Consider the following 20,446-nt stretch of genomic DNA (forward strand, 5'->3'; position numbering starts at 1 on the left):
ATGTTACATACATAGAGTTATTTTGGTATCAGATTATAACAAATAGTTATTTTAGTCTAAATGTATTTATAAAATTCAGTAATTTACCATCAAGGTCAATGTGATTGAATACATATGCTGAGAAATGCAGTGCATGGGTGCAGCTGCTAAAAGGTTCATTCTCCTCAAGAAGGCAAATAAAGAAGCTACAAATGCGTAATAAAGATTAACAAGAACAATTCTTCTACGTCAGTAACTATTAATTGGATTATTATGGTTGAGACTACGGAACATAGAAAAGAATAAAATTTTTACCTGCTGTGTAAAGAAAATCTTGGTGAGGATCAGAGAGGTACAGTACATCCAAAATGATCTCTTATGATTGTATTCAACTGGCTACAATTTACTATTAGGTTTTCATTCATAAAGTAAAGCAAGATGGCAACAAACATAACTTAAGATAATTCTGTTGCAGTGGGCTTCTTTGTTTCCTTATGACCACTATGCAAAATCATATTTTAGGTATATAGAACTAAAGGGAACATTTGGATTCCCAAATCCAAACCCATTACAGTAGCAGCTTAAGTAAACTCATGTGACAATTTCCTATGCAAATTGAATTGTTAAAACGGTACAGGCTTTTAGACATCTGTTAAAATACATTAGATTTAAAAATGCCCAAGAAATATTTTCATTAAGGAATTTTATCCATCACTTTAGTGATTTGAATAATAGCTAAAGGCGATTCAGTTTATATCCATCTTTGTTTAAATTCATACATGTAACATAGTTATGCTGTTCACATTATTAAAGATCTTACATACCTGTGTCTTAATAGTGATGAGAATCTGCTTAAAATAATGATATAATGAAAAATTACTGATTCTTCCCCTTGTCAAATTGATAAAATATTTCCCATGCTAAATTTTGCTGCAGAATGAGATATGTTCTTGATCATAGGATGGCTTCAGAGAGTCAAAACCTGGTTCGTGTCAGATACAGTCCACCAATGGTGCCTATGCTGTGAACGTACATTAACCTGAACCTTTGCAACATTTCAGAGCCGAGTCTCTAAGCAGCTTAGCAAATCCTTCTTGGTCTGCTTTGTGCTAAAATTATCAAATTGTTTTCTTGGATTTGCTGGTGAATGTAAATCCAATAAAAGCGTGTCACAGGAACTGTTAAGGCAATTTCTAAACCCCCTGTTTAGTACATTCCTGTGTTTTTACAAGTACAGTAGCATGGCAAAGAGCATATTTTGCAGGTAGGTAAATTGATCTTGATGTTGCTGTCTGTAAAACATTTGTACAGATGGGCTCTTTACTTACACACTTATCTGGGAAACAAGAACATCAGTTCTGCAGTTTGCCACCTATGTGAAGGATCATGTGGTCATTGCTGTCACACAAATTTCTTTCCTGATAGATTTTTCCCCATTTGACAAAGCTCCTTGAGGATTTGAAACCATACAAGATGTTGGTTCAGGACTGTGAATGGCTGGCTAGTGCTGTTGGTGATCTGGAGAGGACAAAAGGCTTGGGTGAAGAAGTCCACTTCATCTAGCCTGCATCACTGTCCAGTAAATAGAAAACAGAAATTCCTAGAGTCTGTATTTGCTACTAAAAAAATTATCTGAGCTGGTAGATCAGGTAAAAAAAAATCCAGAATGTGCACAAGGCACCATATAATTGTAGAGTGACACAGTCCCCTTCTCATCCGAATTTGTGGTTGCATGAAAGACAAGCTTAACCAAATGAGGAAATGTGCACATTTTGGTTGCCTGGTGGAGGAAATCTGGACCTAGCATTTTAAAGTAGTGAGGCACTTCAGTACACCTCAGATCAATTTTCTTCCTTTGTAATGCTGAAGTTCCTCCCATGTCCGACTCTCAAAATGATGACAAATCATTGCTGGGCTGATATATTGCCTCCAGCATAAAAACGATAGCCCTGAGACTGCAACCCAGGGCTCACTGAGCTCAGCAGAAGGAATTCCATTAATTCCAGTGCACTGTATTAATGGCAATGGTACTTAATGTAGATGGATTGCTATTATAACACAAGCTGGGCACACATACTTCATGTATTTTATGTGGGAATACCATTAACCTTTTTTTTTTCAATAGAGCAATATTTTCATTTTGGCTAAACAGCAAGCTGAGTGTTCTAAGCCTGCGTTATCAGAATATCTCTGTTAGTGAAAGTAGATTAATATTTCCAAGCACACATCCACCATCATGCTGCTTACATTTCACCTAAACTTTGATTCCTCAGATCTCCCAGACATGTGGCTTGCAACCTTGAGGTTGCAGTATAGCCACAGGAGGCAAACCATGCAAAAATTATTGAAATTTCCCTTTTGAAATCAGTACTTGTCTGATTCTCCACTGGCAACGTATTAATATGATTTCATTGAACTCTTTGCCTTCAATTCAGTTTTAAATACTGAATTTTTCCTTTTTATTTGCCTTGTACAAGGGAGTAATGAAAATAATGAATCTGCATCTAAGGTTATCTAACCTTTTGCTGAGTTTGGATGCATTCGGAAAACAAAAATCTATAGACTAATTTTCCAGCTATGGGGAAAATGGACCTGTAGGTGAAGAGACACCTGAATTGGTCCCACCGAAGCCAGTTCAGGTACCATACTTCATGCAAACTTAAGGACTCACACTCTTTAGGAAGGTCAGAACAGCTGGGAGTAGGAATTTTTAGTCTCATCTTGGTGTGTCAGCCCTCTGCTACTTTAGAAAAGAAGAGCTGACTTGTCTTAATTTCCCTGACAGTACTGGAAGGCACTTGCCATCCAAGTTTACCAAAGAGAATTGCTTAAGTGAATAATTGCACTTCAAGAAGTGTATCCTGTTTCCCAGAAAGATGAACTTTCCATCATGAGCTGAAAGGAAATGGAGGGCTATGAGCATTTAGGACGAATCTTCTGCACATTAGGAATCTTTTGCTGAGAAAAATTTCTAATTTTTCTAATTTCTCGTTTTTGGGGCAGTTTGACTGCCCTTTGTGTTTGGGATCTCTCCAAGAATTAGATATTGGAGAGAACTGCAGTCAGAGAATGTATAATTTATACAACTGTGGCTGACTGATGGTAAACTTCCCTTTTATGACTCTGTTCAGTAATGTCATTTGTAGTGCCACGTTAGGGGCAGTCTTTGCCTGCCTTTGCCTTACAGACTTCCAAAGGAAAAGTGTGCTTTAGCTGCCTGAATTTTCTGGATGTGCTCTCTCTTACCTAACTATTACCATCTTTAGGCTGTCCTTCAGGGTTATAGCTCTGCCACCTGCCTTTGTATAGGTGCATATGTAACTACTATTGAGAAAAATTTTATGGCGGAACTTAAAAGTCTGTTCAAATTGCAATTAAGTAATAAGTAAGGCATCTCTAGCATCTTTGTTCTGTGGCTGTCTGGCAATGCAAGTGGATCTCTGAGCTGAGCCCCTCTCCTGGCAGAACTGGAGCTGCCGCTGTTCAGCATAGCCTGGCCAGCAGAGCCATCTGCTGATAGCTCTGCACAGGGAACAGCCCTCAGCCCCTGCTGTGCTCTGGCTGCTTGTGAGCACTTACTCGGAAGTGCCAGCAAACTTCAATGCCAGTAGAAGAATGATTTATTTATCTAGTAGGTGCTTGCCGTACTGAAATGGATGCTTGTCCAACCCTCTTTTGAAACTCGGGGAAGCTCCATGTGAGTGAGGGCAGTTAAAGGCAGTATTTGCAAATGTAACATCCATCATCCAGAAGTTGTGTGATGAGGTTTCATTTGCCATTGTAATAAAATCAATGACAAATTAGTGTTCATTATTTTGGCAGGTTGGTTCTGAATGTGGGTGTGGTGGGCAGTGTTAAGAAACTGTCCCTTATGTTTGCACTCCTCTCTTCCATGGTTGCATTCCCATTACTCTGCTTTTGCCTGACTGTGGTTCTTTGTCTGCCTACAGTAATTCCATTGTATGGCCCCATGATTTGACAAAACAGGGTTATTCTCATAAATCCTCTCAGTCCCAAAAAGGTGCACTTGTGTGACCAAGGGGCAGCTATTAACTGTAGGAACATGGGAATTGCTAGAACCCAGAAAAGCACCAGTCCATCAGATCTAATCCTTGCTTTGACTGTGGCCACTATCCATATCTTCTATTCCTTTCTTTTTAAAAAAGAAAATAAACAGAAGAGCAACCTGTGGCTTTTTTTTCAGCTGAGACTTATCAAAGTTTTGAGAGCAAAATAGAGTCAATTTTCTTGCTTCCTAATATTTTTTTTGTGCTGTTGAAAAGGTACTGGATTTACACTGCAAGGTTCCTGTGAGCCTAGAGCTGAATGCATTTTTAGTATCGCAATTGTTATAACTCTATATGACACAGAAGGAAAAGCTCAACTTACTGATCATCAGTTTATACCCTGAAGCATGAAAGCAGGTAGAATTTCTTGATAACAATGAAATACTTATATGTGATTTGTTGTCCAGTCACGCTTTTGCAAACATAAACAAATCAGAATTCTCTGAAAGTATCTAGTCTAGTGTTGAAAATCTGAGAGTCTACAGCTTCTTGATTTGAAATTCTTGCAAATAAAAGGAACAGTAGATAAAGATGTAAAGACTGTTTATTGGACAGAGCCTCAAGCAGTTTTGCCTTTGGTCTTAATTAGTATCTGTAACTTTTGTGTAATTTCCTTCTTGGTAGTTTAATATAACCTTTGACTGATAAACATCTCTTGCTACCTCTAGAAGATACTTCTTTTTTTACAGCTCCGATTGTTGCATATATTTTAAATGTAATTTTTAAAGTCATGTTTTGGAAATCATTATCTTCATGATCAACATAATGCTGTAAATGTAGAAAGGTGAAATAAGGGGAAATTGTTATTTTTATGTATTAAATACTCTATGCAGGTGTAAATATGTTTTTTTCCAGCCAATAAATTACATAAACTTTTATATATTTTTAAGGCCATCTCTGCAGTTAAATGGAAATAAATGAGTTAAATCAGACTTTTCAGGATATATAAATAGCTGAACCAGGCTGGTTATCTTCCAGTGATCAGTCCCTGAGCAATCAGAGGATATTGATGGGAATAGCTATGCCCTCTTCATCCTCCTGGATAATCCTCCAGGGGGAAGCAAGTAAACAACTAGGAGCAAACAACTCCAAGCTTTGATACTCAGTGAAAAATTCCAGCCCAAGGTTGTGTTTTAGAACCTGTCTAGGTTTGAATTTTTAATTTCTGTAGTAAAGAAGTTAGTTACGAAATCTTACTCATTTGCAGTGTAAATATTCTGTCATTGTGATTTCCACTCATAGAAGAGGAATACAAGCTGTTTAAGCAGCAAATTATCCTTGTGCTGCAAGTCCGGAACAGTTCTATAGATACACATGTATACCTGTAAATAGTCTGCTCTACTGATTATATCCACTGTGTCCACTACAGCAGAATAGAAACAGCAGCGATGCCCTGGCCACCTGCCAGGCCATGCCCACAGCCGTGGCTGTTATCAGAACGTTCCCAGGCCCAATTCAGTAAGGTGATAAGCAGTACAGCACTACAGCAGGCAGAGAAAGCAAAAAGCGGCCACCAACAAGCAGTAGGCTCTAATACACAGTCAGGAAAGCAAACCTCATAGCAAACACAGGAGCCTGCTGATTACTAGGTAAACATCACTAACAGCAATAAATTCAATCTAGTGCATTCCAGTCAAACCCACTGTTACCTCAAACCCCTCAAGCCCAGTGTTGAGCACCAAAAAGGACTGTGGTGGTTTAACCCCAGCCAGCAACCAAGCCCCGCTCCCGCTCACTCACTCCCCCACCAGTGGATCAGGGAGAGCATTGGAAGGGTAAAAGCTGGAAAACTCGTGGTTGAGATAAAGACAGTCAAATAGGAAAAGCAAAAGCCACTCATGCAAGCAAAGCAAAACAAGGAATTAATTCACCACTTCCCACGGACAGGCAGGTGTTCAGCCATCTCCAGGAGAGCAAGGCCCCGTCACACATAACAGTGACTTGAGAAGACAAACACCATCACTCGAAACATCCCTCCTTTTCTCCTTCTTCCCCCCAGTTTATATACTGAGCATGATGTCATACGATCTGGAATATCCCTTTGGTCAGTTTGAGTCACCTGTCCCAGCTGTGTCTCCTCCCAGCTTCCCAGGCACCCTCAACTTCCTTGCCAGCGTGGCAGTACGAAAAGCAGGAAAGGCCTTGGCTCTGTGTAAGCCCTACTCAGCAATAACAAAAACATCTCTATTAATGTAATCAACGCTGTGTTCAGCACAGATCCAAAACATAGGCCCGTACTAGTAACTATGAAGAAAATTAACTCTACTGCAGCCAAAACCAGCACAATCTGCCTTACTGATATCAATCTAGTTGGTTTGAGGGTATTTTGTAGATTTTTCGCTACTAAAAAATTCAACTCTTTGAGTTTTCCCTTTCAACTGGTAGGTTGTCTTTGTGTTTAAACTGATTTTTAGGAAAGCGCATATTTCTTCATCTTAATACTATTCTCTGTCTTTCATCTCCCAAAATGTAACTATTTTTATGGGTTATGGATGGGAATTGGAGAATGGAAACCTCAGACCTTTTTTAGAACCATTCTGAATAGTTGTAGAGAGCAGCTGAATAGCTGTAATCTTCTGAAAAGATTAAAAATTCATAAGGGAATAATAACATCTCAATTTTTACTTAATTAACAAATTCCCAAATCTTAAAAATGTCATCTTATCCTAATTAACTTGTTCTTTTATAAAGGAACACTTGCTGTAAACCCTGAGGTGAGAAAGCCACCAGATGTTTGATGGCTTTTTTTTTCCTTATTTTCTGAAGGCAAACTCTGAGCAGGTATTGAAAAAATATCTTCTTGAAGATGAAAATGATATTTAAAAATTTTACTTCTAGCCACTTATCTCACTATGGTCAAATTTTACCATAGAGCATAGCACAACCCCCAGAGAATTGAAGTCTGTCACTCAGCTCTGGGATGTGGTTGTAGAGAAGGAATGAGCATAACTGAAATGATGATGAGAGAAACAGGAGTCTAACCCAATGAACTAGAGATCTCAGAGGTCATTAAATCTGTCTGCTTCTCATCCCATGGTTTTTTACAGTGATTGTAGCATTCCTGGTACACACCATCTATAAAAATGATCACTTGAGAGATAGGCTTGCCTTGAGCAGAGCGTAGATGAAGTATAAATCAATTCAAATGTAATAGAGGAAAAGTGAAATTAATATAGCTGTGCTCGGGCATTTGTTACTGTCAGGAAAGCTGCATGCATTATGTCACACAAGGGTAATCTGGTTTGTGTCGGTTTGTGTATTTATTGAGGAAATCTTTGACCATTGCAGTATGATATAGTGGAGATTTTGATTCCCATACTCCGACTGAATAATATCCAAATCAGTCATTTAAGCAAAATCTTTCATTTTGAAATAGCAGCAACAATAACAAAACTTTTTTGCTCGTGGCCTCTCTTCAATATTTGTGTGGAGGATATCCTAGGAAAAGTGAACTCCAGGGTTGTGTGTACCTCATTTTTGGAGTAGTTCCAGGTTAGCTTTGAAATTTTCAAGCTGAGCTTCGAGGTTCTCCAAACCAGTTTGGTCATTGGATCAGCTGCTACCTTGCTGCAGCTATCCTGGGCTACCACGAGTGTGAGGCACTTACCACTATTTGAGGTCTTTGAGCTGAATGCAGGTAAGCAACTACCAACATCAGCTGATGTGCACAGGTTTATAAGTGATGGCTGGATATTGTTTTGAAAGAGATACTAAGTGTTCAAATCAATTAGGGAGTTATAAAATATCTTGTGTGTGGTGCAGCAGCAGCTACATAAATTTTATTGACCTATGCCATTCACATTAGAGGAGGTGATAATTTTTCTTTCCAAGTTCAGGAACTGTTAACAACCTTAGCTGTCATAGGCTGGGCTGAGATTGGGCAGTTAATCCCGAATAAAGGTGACTGTATAAAGTTACTCCTTGATATCCAGTGACTGTTAGTAGGAGATAAATAATAAACCTACTGCAACAAGTAAATGATACTAAAAGTGTAATAAAATGCATCTGAATTGTAGAAGCCACCCAAAATTAAAGGAAAAATAAAAAATACTCACACCTTATATAAAGCAAACAAGGGGATATGTGATATAGAAAGGAACTAAGATATGTGCACCCAACAAGAGTCATACTTTAGAAGAATCTTTGTGAAACTGAACAAGAAAAATCCTTAAAAATATGGGGAGCTACACTGAAAAAAACATTCCCTCTGGCTCTGGTGGGAGGTAACTGGTAATAGAACACAGCTGAATCTTTGGATGGTACCTTAATGATGAACTAAAAATCTGAATGTTCTGTTTTTTCTGGTATAGCGTGATTATACCAGAAGCATGTTATGTTTTATAGGAAAAAAAAATAGGGATTTAAAAGGATATATATAGTGTTATCTCCTGACTGTCTAGGTAAGTTGAAAAAGTTCTGGCAGTTGCAGAGAAAGTAATGTTGTACTTCTAATAATTTTGGTGCTAATTGGAATTGTGTGTATATGTTAAAATTATGATGAATGAGTGGTAATGAGTAAACATGATGTTCTGAACATGCAGCTTGCTTGAAATGCCATGGTTTCATGGAAACACGGAGCAGTCCTGCCAGGGACATGCCTAATATAACTGTGTAGATAGTGTTACATTAATAATGGGCACTTGTTCTCTTTATTTTTAACCTATTTCTTATATTTTTGATTCATATACTTTTCAAATTAGATGTAATAATGTCTATTTTGCTTTTTCTGTTCCAGCGAATTCGAGATCTAGAAGATAAAATAGAGCTTCAAAAGAGGCAACTCAAAGAAATTGAGGAAAAGGTAAATAAACGTCTGGGCAGCACCAATGGATTTCTTCTCTACAAATTTATTTTTCTCTGTTACATTGATGTTAGTACTCCTAGTATCATGAAATCTCTTTTTAAAGCAAGATAAAATTGGAGTTCAAGCCATTGCTGCCTGAAATGATGCTCTTTCTCTAATCTGCTCAAAACCATTTCCTATCCAGATTTTCTATCAATTACAGGAAGGCATCAAGGGGTCTGGAGAGACACTAGAGTATTAGGGGGAGGATTTGCTGATGTTTAGATCAAGAAAGAACACAAAGATTTGTCTCTAACAGATTTGGTTAGCTCAGCCCTGTTCTTTGGGTATCATTGCTCTGCCAAACTTTCGAGTACTGAAAATTCAAACAAAATTGATAAGATGCCTATGACATAATCTACAGTCAAGAATATTTCTTACTTTGAGATAGAAACAAATTAATATCCTGGGTCCAAATTTTCTTGTCTTCTGCAAAAGCTCTGATCAAAGCTCGAGACAGCAAATGTATTTGTGTCACTGTTGTTCTCAAGCAAGGGATGACCCAAGGTTCATGAACTATGAGCTCAGGAGTTTCCAGGTCTGTAGAGTTTAGGCTGCTCTGCAGGGCATATGATGACAATGGGTCTTTCTCTAGGCCCCAGGAAAGTGTTTTAGCTTGTTACTTTTGCTGAATCAGTGCCTAGATCCCAACATGAGTTACATCATCTCAGGTTAATTTTCTCCAGCATTTATGGATACCTAATTCTGCATAAACACACTGGTAGGCTGAATGAAGAAGTTAGTGGAGTTTTCAATAATTTTTTTTTGGGGGATGAGAATGGGGTAAAAAATGAGAGTTGAAAGAGGTCAGTGGGTCTTGCAGAACTGAGAGAGTCTTTGGGGATCAGCTCACTGGATGTTGAAAGGTTTCTTCCTCACCCTTCAGTCCCAATGTCCCATCATCTGTCCTCCAAGTGTCACCCTCTGGGGTTATTGCACTTCTAGCAACTACTCCAATTCCCTCAACACCTTCCTTGGTCCATTATGCTCCCACATTAGTTGACTCCCCTCTGCTGTACCTCGTCCTGCACTTTTCAAACCGTGATATCCAGCTGGGTTTGTGGAAGAACCAGGAGAAAAGCCATGAGAAACTGTGCTGGGTGCTGCCGTTTTCACTAGCAGAGAAGCACAGGAATCATCCACTGCTAGAAGGGCTCTTTTGCTGCCTTTGCCCTTTTCTGCCCCAAACCACTTCTATAGCTGGAGCTGTTCCTGCCTAGCAGCCAATGATGTCTCATATCAAAGCAGAGAAATGCTGAGGGATAGATGACACTTCCACATGTTAATTACTTCAAATATTAGTGTTTATCCACCTACTTTAAAACATCAACATCTCTAGATGTTGCTATTGCCCAAATATAAGCCTTTAAGGCATTGCCATTACAGTTTGCAATTTAGGTATTGGATTAGACAGACTGATAATTTTGAAAATGGAAGATAGCATTATCTCTACTGGTTCACCAGCTGGATGGATGGAAAAAACATTAGAAAAGAAACAGCTTAATCACAAGCTTAGCAGAAAGCTGGTAATGAGTTAAAATGATTAACGTCCTCTTTGCCTTAATGTTGCATTAGCAAGAGACTTGAGAAAAGCTTCATCTTTTTCTATTAACCTTGAACTTCTGAATGGGTGGAGCACTTCTTTTTATCTGTATTACATTTGAATTATTTTTTCCTTGGGATTAAATCCCATTCTGAATTTGATTGACCAAAGGAAAATTATGTTGCCAGGGAATCAGTGAATTATATACTTTTACTTTATTGCTCCTCTTAAGGTTTAATGTGTCAAAGGGCACAGACTGACACCTACATGCTACTGATACTGAGCACAATAATTTCATGTGGAGACAAGTCTTAGTCTTTTCAAGAAATAGCAGTATTTATAGCTGAGCCTCATCACTAAGGGCAATGCACCATTTATGGTGTCATGAGTATGACTTTTTATTTCCTTTAGGAATTACTTCAATTTTTAAGTTTTATGTCAAATCAGAACACAAGGATGGCAGTATTTCTGCCCTATAGATTCTTCAGCAAACTGTCCTGTTTCTAAACGATATGCAGAAGAATAATATAAAATCTCAATTTTAGTCTATGAGTTGAAATATGAGGAACAAGTGGTGTTTAAACACATCATGCTTTTCTCATAAGCTGCACTTAGTTTGTGTCCTGGGCTTGGTAAGTCTTGGTTTAGGACAGCTTTCATGTGTTTAATTATAGGTACTTCCCTAAGTGATGCACAAAGCCAAGCCTTGTATTTTTCAAGTTAAATAGTCCACAGATGTTACCATTGTAGAACTGCCCTCAAATGCTGAATTTTGTGCCCCTTTTAGAGTAAGATCGGTATACTTTATCTTTCTTTTGGATCAACTTAATTAATGATATAAGACTATCTGATGTAATGTCATTGGATTTCATATTACATATCTTACATCTTCTTTCTTTTCTTTTTTCCTCATTTTCTTTTGATCTTATGTTATAGTTTTTGTTCCTTTTTTTGTTTTTTTCACTAGCATTCATTCTGTGGCCTTGATGACACAACCGAGCCAAGATGTGTGGTTGGTATTCTTTATATTTCTTCATAGTCAATTTTTAGCTCTTAGATTTTGCCATATTTTGAGAATTGTTTGTAAGACTCTGAAACCACAGGGAAGGGCATACTGGTTTTGGTTGCACAGAAAGGAAGAGTCCCCTATAAAATCCAACTTGGATGCTTTCCATCCTAGACTTCTGCAGAAAGTCATTGGGTTTTCAATGAGAAATGATTTTGCATTCTGAGATGCTGACTGCTGTAACTGCAGTGGGTGCTTTTCATTTCTGCAACACAGGTACATTTTGTCTCAAAATTCAGGTATTGCTGTAGGATCCTGCCTTCTGTCACGCTGGATGGAGAAGCGGCATTGTTTTTCATTTTTTTTTCCTAAAAAGTCCTGTGAGCATCACCACCCATGCAAAAAAAAAGGAGTTCATTTTGCTTCCTCAAGATCTTTGAGGCCATGAAATCACTTAGGAAATAATGACCTATTTTCCCTTCTATGAGTCGATGTGAAGGTTACAATGTGACTGCTTCCTGTGTGCCAGCACAACATGGAAGGGGCGAGGGTAAAAAACCTCTGTGCCTCTCCTTTGCGACACTACCATCATTCTTGCTGTCCTTTCCACAACATCCTGATCCTTTCAGCTCAGTGCAAAGGACAGAGTGAATTTCTTCAGCTATAGCAGGAGCCATAGTGGCAGTGCTCACCTTTCACAGAGAACAAGAGGGAACACAATTTAGAAAATAAGTCCCAGTCCTCTTCCCTGGAGCAATGCAAGTTGCACACTGCCTTTCAGTAAGGATGGTAATTCAACAATCTGTCAGAGAATTAAGCTGTTGTTTAAAACTATTGAATATTATACAGTGGTTGTGTTGTTACTGTTGTTGAGGTTTTTTTGTTTTGGTTTTAACTGATAATACATAATGCTTTTACCTTTACAATTTTTCCAAGTTTTTTCTTCTTTTGAATCTGTTGTGAATTATGCTCATGGAATCTCCTTAGAGTAGGACATGCGTTCAATCAACACCTTTGAAACTGCTATCAACTACTGTATGACGAAGAAGCATGATGACAATAGTTATTCCAAAAAACTATTATATTTACCTTACATTAAGCTTGAAACAGTATTTTCTTCTGCCCAAATCACAAGTACTTTTGCGAAATCAGACCTGTATTATCATGGGCTCTTTTGAGGGTTTATTCAGGTCCCAGTACATTCAGTTATCATCTTTCTGTTGATACTCTTTGGAACTGTCTCTGGACTTTCATTATGAGCATTGCTGCATATGTTTTTTATTTTTCAATAAAATGGTGATAGATGGGTAGAATGTAATTCAAGGGTGTTATTGTTTTGTAACAAAAAAAAGCAGTAGCTTTCTTTTGATTGTTAGGTGGGTGTTGAAATGTGGTGGAAATTGAGCAACATTTCTCAGCATTTTCAGCATTCCCTCCAAAATTTCCTTCGATTTGTCAAAAATTGAGCATGTGCATATAGAGAGGTGTTTGAAGAAAGGTGAAGCCTTTTGGTACACTATTCACCTTTCCACAGTTTGAGATGAATTTTTTGTTCTGAGGAGATCAGATAGGACAGATACTGTTTTGGTTCATATAAGCTTGAAAGAGTAATGTTAAAGGAATCACCAAACTATTATCTTTGAAGTTTCATCCAGCTTTTTTATACCAGTCCTGGTTAGAGGTGCTAACATCTGGATGAATATATTTGCTTTTAAATATTGTGAAAAGTATACTGGCCAAGTCTAAAGAAACTTTATAAACATATAAACTTAGTGAAATTACCAGCATTTTTAAAATTCCATTTGAAATATTTTGAAATACTATGCATTTGAGGGATCCACAGGCTTCCATGCTGATATAACTGATAGTTTTATGGGTCGCCTCTTGGATAAAAGAGAAAAAAAACTGAAAAAAAATTTACAAGTATTATTAATCTCAAGAAAATGCATTATGCTGCTATAACCTGCTATTCTTCCTGTCAAAAGTATTTCAGTAGTTAAATTCAAGCTTGGTGACAAGCATTTTGAGGGAATAACACAGGAATAATGACCTCGTAGCCACATAGCTGCTCTGCTCTTGACATCTCTAGGAGTGCACATCACGTTGTGGTGCTAATGTGAAGGGCAACCTCCTTTAATTCATTTTACCAGAGGTGAATCTACCTCTGATTAACGTAACACAGAAAAGCCAATTTTAAGATACTTAGCTATAGTCGGATTCTTGAACATTGTTAACTATTTCAAGGCAAACCATGTGATTTACTGATCGTAATTTTGGTTCTAGTTATTTTGAAGGTAATATAAAATGAATTTAAGGTTGGATGCCAGCACTTATTTCTAAAGTAATGTTATTTATCTAAAGCTCAGCCGACTTTTTCTTTTCTTTGTTGTTTTTTGTTTTCTGTTTTGGTTTTTGTTGTATTTACAGGCTATTAAAAGAGCGTATGGAGTGAACAGCTGAGTCCACTTGCAAAAATACAGAAAATATTTAAGCAGCTTTAAATTGGTGCATTTTTTCATAAAGCAGTTTGCATAGTACATGAAGCTGCAGAAAATTTGAATTTAAAATTAGAGATTTTTTTAAAGATGTAGCTTCAAGCTGGAATGATTTCATAATCAAATAAGGACCAGCACATCATAAACACAGAAAAAAAGTCTAAATAGAATTTACACTGTCACACCAACCAAACAGCAGAAAATAATACAAGTGCAATTACTGGCTGCTATGCGAACTCTTATCTACCAAATGGTTTTCTTACAGTACTGAGATTTTTGTCTCCATACTGCATGCTTTCAACAAATGTGGTTTGCATTTCACCCAGGAAACACAGGATCTCCTTTTAATATCTATATAAAAAAAAGCTAAGTGTTTGACATTAAGTTGTCTATAGTAAATAGCTGACAGGAAGCAAACTGTTCAAAGTTGGAAACAAATAAAGATTTATGACCCTACAGTGGTAAAATTCATATTAAATTCTTAGGTTGGAAATCCACGAGGGAGAAAGGAAGTGTTTTGGTGAAAGGCAAGGTGATGGATTGAACTCAGAGAACTTTAAAGTGGGCAAGAACTGTGTGGGAGATATGATTTTTTGAATGTTTCTTGTAAAGTAAGGCAAACTTGTAAAAACAGCACTGGGAAAATGGAAGATTCCAAGGTGGCCTGAGGGGTCAGGAAAAGAGAATGAGTGATGTGCTGTGCTCAGTTATCTCTTCAAGAAAGAAGAGGGGCTTGAACAAATGGGCACGTTGATGAATACGATAAGCAGAGACATAGTTGGATATAAATATTTAGAAATCATGGCATCCTCTCAGATGAAATAAAAAAATTTTCACATTAGCTACCAGGAAGCAAAAATGGCACAGCCTCAACCAGCAGAGGCAGATAAACACTCATGGACATTGACCATCTGAACTGCAAGAAAACTTTGGGGTGAAGCACAGGCTGAAATAATGAAAGTTGAAAAGAGCTTTTTAAGAGAGAGAATGGTTACAAAATTAATAAAGATTACTCTTTCAAAGAGGGAAAAGCAAATGGAAGTTTCAGAACTGGAAAGGCAATATGAAGAAAGAGATAATTTTAATTATTTCTGAAATGTTGAGGCAAGCTGAAAATATTAAGAGCACAATATTAGAAGATAACTTTCTCCTTCCTCACATCTTTTTGGAAATCATATTTGTGTAAAAAGCCACAGAGAAACAAGTGTACTTCCATGGACACACTGAACTCCAATGTGAACATACTGAGTGCAATTAGATGGTTACAATAACACAACACATGAAGTAGAAATTACGTTTGACAAAAATAACATAAGGCAATGAACAATTAAGGAAGGACAAAGAAGGCTGAGGGAAAATTTTGTCACAGCAACTGATTTTCTCACTGCTAAAGGTGCAGGAATAAGCTTCAGGAGCAGCCAGTTTTCTCAGATAATTATTGGTCTTTGAAGATCAGAGGTGTACCCTCCACAAAGAATCACCAGACAACAGCATTTACCTGCAGAGGCACTGCTGAGACACTGAAGATCAATTTAGTCAAATGCAGCAAACTGTGGCTGATGTGGGGGTCTGAATAACCCTGTTTCCTGGTAAAAAGCACAGTTTACCTTGGAAACAAGGACCATGCAAAGTCTGGAATCTTGTTCTCCAAAAGAATGTGTTGCTCACAATGTGTTGTTCAAAAGGAATAAGCTTTTAGAGAATCTGTTTTCAAATAGAGATTTTTCGTGTTTTAGTTAAGGCTGTTAGCAGTGTGATGACATAGTGGAAAAATGAGGTTTTCACTGCAAAAGGCAGAATTCTGGCATCACTCTGAAGAAAAGGACCACAACAGGAGATAAACAGAGCTTGAGATAATCAAACCCAGTGATGATGAAGGAACAGAAATTGGAAAGTGTGATTCACTTGGCAAAGAAACCCTCTTCTCATAGGCACATTTTTGCTCATCACTACTTTGGATATGAAACCATAAGCACAAACATGGGATGGTCAGAGCACGTGGCTGCCACGGTAAGCACACTGCACAGACAGGAGAGGATCTTCTCACAAAGCAGAAAAGGTATGAGCAATTTCATTTTCTTATTTTGTGATGTGTTTTGTTACATTGTAATTGATATGTGACAGTTTTGTGTGTGTCAGTTAAAGAATCTGGCTGATCAGGGTGATATTTTCCATTGCATTCATGATAGGTTTTTTCTGCACTGAGCTAGCAGGATTCGTATTTTGGAAAACAGAGTATATCATTACAGTCTTACTATCCACTGTATGCTGGTATTTATTATATAGAGCTGGGAACAGGTACAGTGTGTTAACAGGGTGGCCAAGCATTGGAATAGGCTGTCCAGGGAAGTGACGGGATCACCATCCCGGGAAGTGTTTAAAAGCATGTGGATGTGGCACTTGGGGACATGGTTTAGTACTGGACTTGGTCATGCTGGGTTGGTGGTTGGTCTTGATGCTTTTAGAGGTCTTTTCCAACCTTAATGTTTCTATAATTCTATGATTAAATCCATACAATATGGTGGGCCTGATTTTCACTTTCTATGACACAGCTTTTAAATCATCAGTCCCAGCTGTGTAAGTGAAGAAAGAAACTGTAAGTTTCTCATTGTTGTCAGTTCTAACAGCTCTCCTGGTTTTATGCTGCAGTACTCAATAGTTTTCAGGATGAAGCAGCAGAAGCATAAAGCCTGATGGATCATGAGGTGTGAGGTCAGCTTTAGAAATTGTTATATTAACTTTCATTTTAGGAATGAATAAAAGAGCACCTTTAAACAAGAACATGTACTAGAAATAGGAGAGTAGAAATCAGTGTTGTAATGATTTTGCCAGTTTTTTTCCTGCCTGCATCCTCGCTGCTTTTAAATGCTGGTTACTTTCTGCAAAATATACTGCTAAGAATTTTTCTTTGTACATCTTATGAATTAGATATTGGGCTTGGGCACAGTTGAAAATGACATTAATTTGCCTTCCACTATAAATTGTTAATGAGCAGAGTAACAATTTCCACTATTATTATACCTACCTTTTGCAGTGCTGTTCAGGGATGTGCATTATCAAATAATAAATACAGACAAAATGCTAATGTCTCAAGGAACTCTAAATGAAGATACTGTTCTACTTGGGAAATTATACAGGCCAGGGGAGAGCCATGATTATGTTAGCACGTCTCTGAGAAGAGACTGGGCTTCGTAGGTCGAGAGATCACAAAGTGGTTTGAACTTTGTTGTCCACATGGATTTATTCTTTGATGTCTTTCCACACTTGAAGCTTTTAAGTATTATGACTTCTCATGGGACCAAGGAGCAGCTGAATCATTTCAGCTCGAGGTCCTTGTGTGGATAAGGCCAGCGAGTTGATAAAATTGACCAAAATAGTAAAACGTAGTGTCACTGACCGTACGTGTGAATAGCACATAACAAAACATGGGGTGATAAGAGAAGAACTGTTTGTTCAGTCTTTTGCACTGATTTTATGCCATTTTCTGCTCCTCAGCATCAAAAATGTTACTTTTATCTTCTTCCTGTATATTCTGCATTTGTCTACCGAAAAAAAAAAGTAATTGCATTATTTCCTGGAGAATAGATCCAAACTCCGTGGTTGAATTCCAATTACAGGTCCAATTCTAAATCAACACAAATGTAGAAAAATCAGAGGCAATTCACAGATGCCACTAGTTGTGGTTTAACCCAGCTGACAACTAAGCATCGTGCAGCCTCTCACTCACTCCCACCGGTGGGGAGGAGAAACAGAAAGAAAAGATAAACCTCCTGGTTTGAGATATAAATAGTTTCATAATTGTAACAAAATATATACTAATGTTAATATAAGTATGCTAAAATATGAGTAGCAGTAGTAATAATAATAAAAATAATAGTAATTATAAGGAGATGGAGAGAAAGTAACAGGACCCAAGAGAAACAAGTGCACTGCACTGTACAGTTTCTAAGGTGTGGAATATCCCTTTGGACAGTTTGGATCAGCTGTCACAGCCATGATCTCTCACAGCTTCTTGTGCAGCTCCTCACTGGCAGAGCATGAGACACTGAAAAGTCCTTGGTGCAGGGTAAACACTACTCAGCAACAGCCAAAACATCACTTTGTTATCAACATTATTCTTATACTAAATCCAAAATACAGCACTCTACCAGCTACTAAGAAGAAAATTAACCCTGTCCCAGCTGAAACCAGGAAACAATTATAAGACTATACTTACTGAAGTGAGTTTCTGTAAATAAAGGTGAACTCAGGCTGAAGAATTTTTAGATCTATGGCTAAAAGAGGTGAAAGAAAAGAACCAAAGTTAGCTTGCCTTCTCAGGCCCAAATTTGAACATTCCTTTTAGGCATGGTTTCATAACCTCTCCGAGGTGAAGTAGATATAAGTAAAATACTGCGTGGAGAATTCCAGAATGCAAGTTAAATATACTGAATGTTTTCTCTGAAGTAGTTATAGAATGCCTTTTGAATTGGAAATATCTTTTTTTAATCTTCTGTCTTGAAACAATAATAATACATTTATCCAAAATAAGCATACTCAGTTTTATGAACTTCCAAATAGTAAAGAATTATTCTCTTTTCAAAACTTTGGTGCCTAATTCCTTTATTAATTAGTCTAACTGAATCTTTTATGGGGATCTCGTGAACAGCAACTCCTTTCATACATGCTAATGGGGCTAATGAAATGAGACTTTCTCATAAATAATAAATGTGTTCAGAATCAAGAAGGACTGTTCATTTGATCATCAGAGGCTTAGACCGTGTTATTGCATGCTTAGAGTGCAGTATGTTCTGAACCTAATAATTTGGGGTTTTTTTTCATCATGGATCCTTCATCTGGAAAAGAGCAAGAATTTTGTTACTCTGTTAAAATACCCAGCAACGAAGGATTTGATATCCTGAATTTCAATGTTAAAATTGCTACTTCCTGGATTTTCCAGGAATTAGAAGATGCAAGCACACCTGATGGAAAAGTAAACAGTGCTGGAGAAGAGAACTTAAATCTCAGAATAGAAGAGCTGGAAAAGTCAGAGCAAAACCTGAAAGGTGTTCTAGAGGACTACGTGGAGTCAGATTCTGTCCTAAGACATAGGTAAATAAAAGGGGATTTTACATTAAAATTCATTGTGATGTAACAAATGTACTCTTCCCTTTGCCCCATGTACATGATAATTACATTATATGATTATCATTACATGATAATACAAAAGCAACAAAAACATCAACTTTATGTGTTTTTAGAGTGCCTGAGAAGATGCATGTATAAGTGCTTTGTGTAGCTGTCAGAACAGAAATGCAATATTCATTTTTTTAAGAATTATTATTTAAATAAGGGTTTCAGCATGGTCTAAAATGTTGTTACAAATAAACAGACACCTTTCTCAGGATACTGCATTCTTAAATATTCATAAGGTGTAAATTCTGTTTGTAAAGTTTATCCCTTTCCTTTTAAAGTAAGAGTTAATTAGGAATTTTGTGTTGTAAAAGCAGTTTATTGCTTCAGAAAGCTTCATTCAGTTTAGTATGTTAATGCTAAGTAGATAAAGGTGCCATTATCCATTAATTATACATTTGACTAGAATAATTAGTTTTTGATAATCAGCAAAGGCACTTTTTTAAAGAAAGTCAAAGATTTCAAAAGTAAGAAAATGGAAATGGCATTAAAATAATTATATGTATAATTTTTAAATTACTTTGATTTATCAAAGATTTGTCCAGAAATGTTTTAATAATGGGCTTTTTTTTTTCAGAATAATAATGAATCTTTTTTAAAAAACTTTCATAGGAATAAACGTATTGTAACAAGCATATTGGGGAGGAGAAGACATGGAGAACTTTATTTCAAACCAAAACAAAGACAGTGTGAGGGAACAATTCGAGGAGAGCAAATGAACAGCTGAAACTTGACTGAAAGCTCATTTTCAGGGACCTTGGGTAGCCAGTAAAAAGAAAAGGAATCCTATGCCTGGAGTTCTTGTGGCTGAAGCAGAGAGAGATGAGATGAGGAATGATGTGTAAGGCAGAACTACCAGGAAAAACAGAGAAGCAGAACTAAGCCAAGGCAGAACTCTGGGCTGATGTGGTCCTATTTCCTTTGATACCAGTGTCAGATGATGCAGTGCCTACAGAGGGGAGGACCTCGTCAGGTTTACTTTGATACATGAACGAGCACTTATTTAATTATGTGTTTTCTATCTTGATCCTGTTTCTTCAGAAATTCTTTTTTTATATGAGATTTTTGAGTATAGGTAATGTTGTAGGGGTGTAGGTAGCAGGAAATTTTGGCAGGGGGGAAGTAAGTCAAAGCTATAAGTTAGAAATGAGCAGGGGAACTCACTGAAGGACTGTTAAAAGTTGAATGAAGAAATTTAAGGAAGAACTAACAGGGTCCTGAGAGGCAGTGGGGGTAAAGTGTGCCTCTCTGAGATGAGAAAAGAGGTGGCTCTAGTACCTGCCTCATGAGATGAAAGACTTCTAAACTTCCTCCTTAACAAGTAAGGGTCATTTTGGAATT

The 20,446-nt window shown here is 37.4% G+C and overlaps 2 protein-coding genes across 11 annotated transcripts in view; both read left to right on the top strand.

Moving 5' to 3' along the window:
- JAKMIP1 (janus kinase and microtubule interacting protein 1) overlaps nucleotides 1–13,898 on the top strand; it is a 155,853-nt gene extending 141,955 nt beyond the window's left edge. For all 7 annotated transcript variants that reach the window (XM_027642641.1, XM_027642642.1, XM_027642649.1 and 4 more), the window contains 3 exons: nucleotides 8,782–8,847; nucleotides 11,400–11,444; nucleotides 13,866–13,898. In XM_027642641.1, coding sequence (XP_027498442.1) covers nucleotides 8,782–8,847; nucleotides 11,400–11,444; nucleotides 13,866–13,898 — 144 coding nt within the window. The remainder of the gene's footprint in view (nucleotides 1–8,781; nucleotides 8,848–11,399; nucleotides 11,445–13,865) is intronic.
- A 17-nt stretch (nucleotides 13,899–13,915) lies between these two features.
- Nucleotides 13,916–20,446, top strand: part of CUNH4orf50 (chromosome unknown C4orf50 homolog) — an 86,705-nt gene continuing 80,174 nt past the window's right edge. For all 4 annotated transcript variants that reach the window (XM_027642636.1, XM_027642638.1, XM_027642639.1 and 1 more), the window contains exons 1-2: nucleotides 13,916–15,992; nucleotides 18,873–19,024. The gene's annotated coding sequence lies outside the window, so the exon portion shown is untranslated. The remainder of the gene's footprint in view (nucleotides 15,993–18,872; nucleotides 19,025–20,446) is intronic.

Source organism: Corapipo altera, unplaced genomic scaffold, assembly GCF_003945725.1.
Source record: "Corapipo altera isolate COAL_440 unplaced genomic scaffold, ASM394572v1 22, whole genome shotgun sequence".
Classification (NCBI taxonomy): domain Eukaryota; kingdom Metazoa; phylum Chordata; class Aves; order Passeriformes; family Pipridae; genus Corapipo; species Corapipo altera.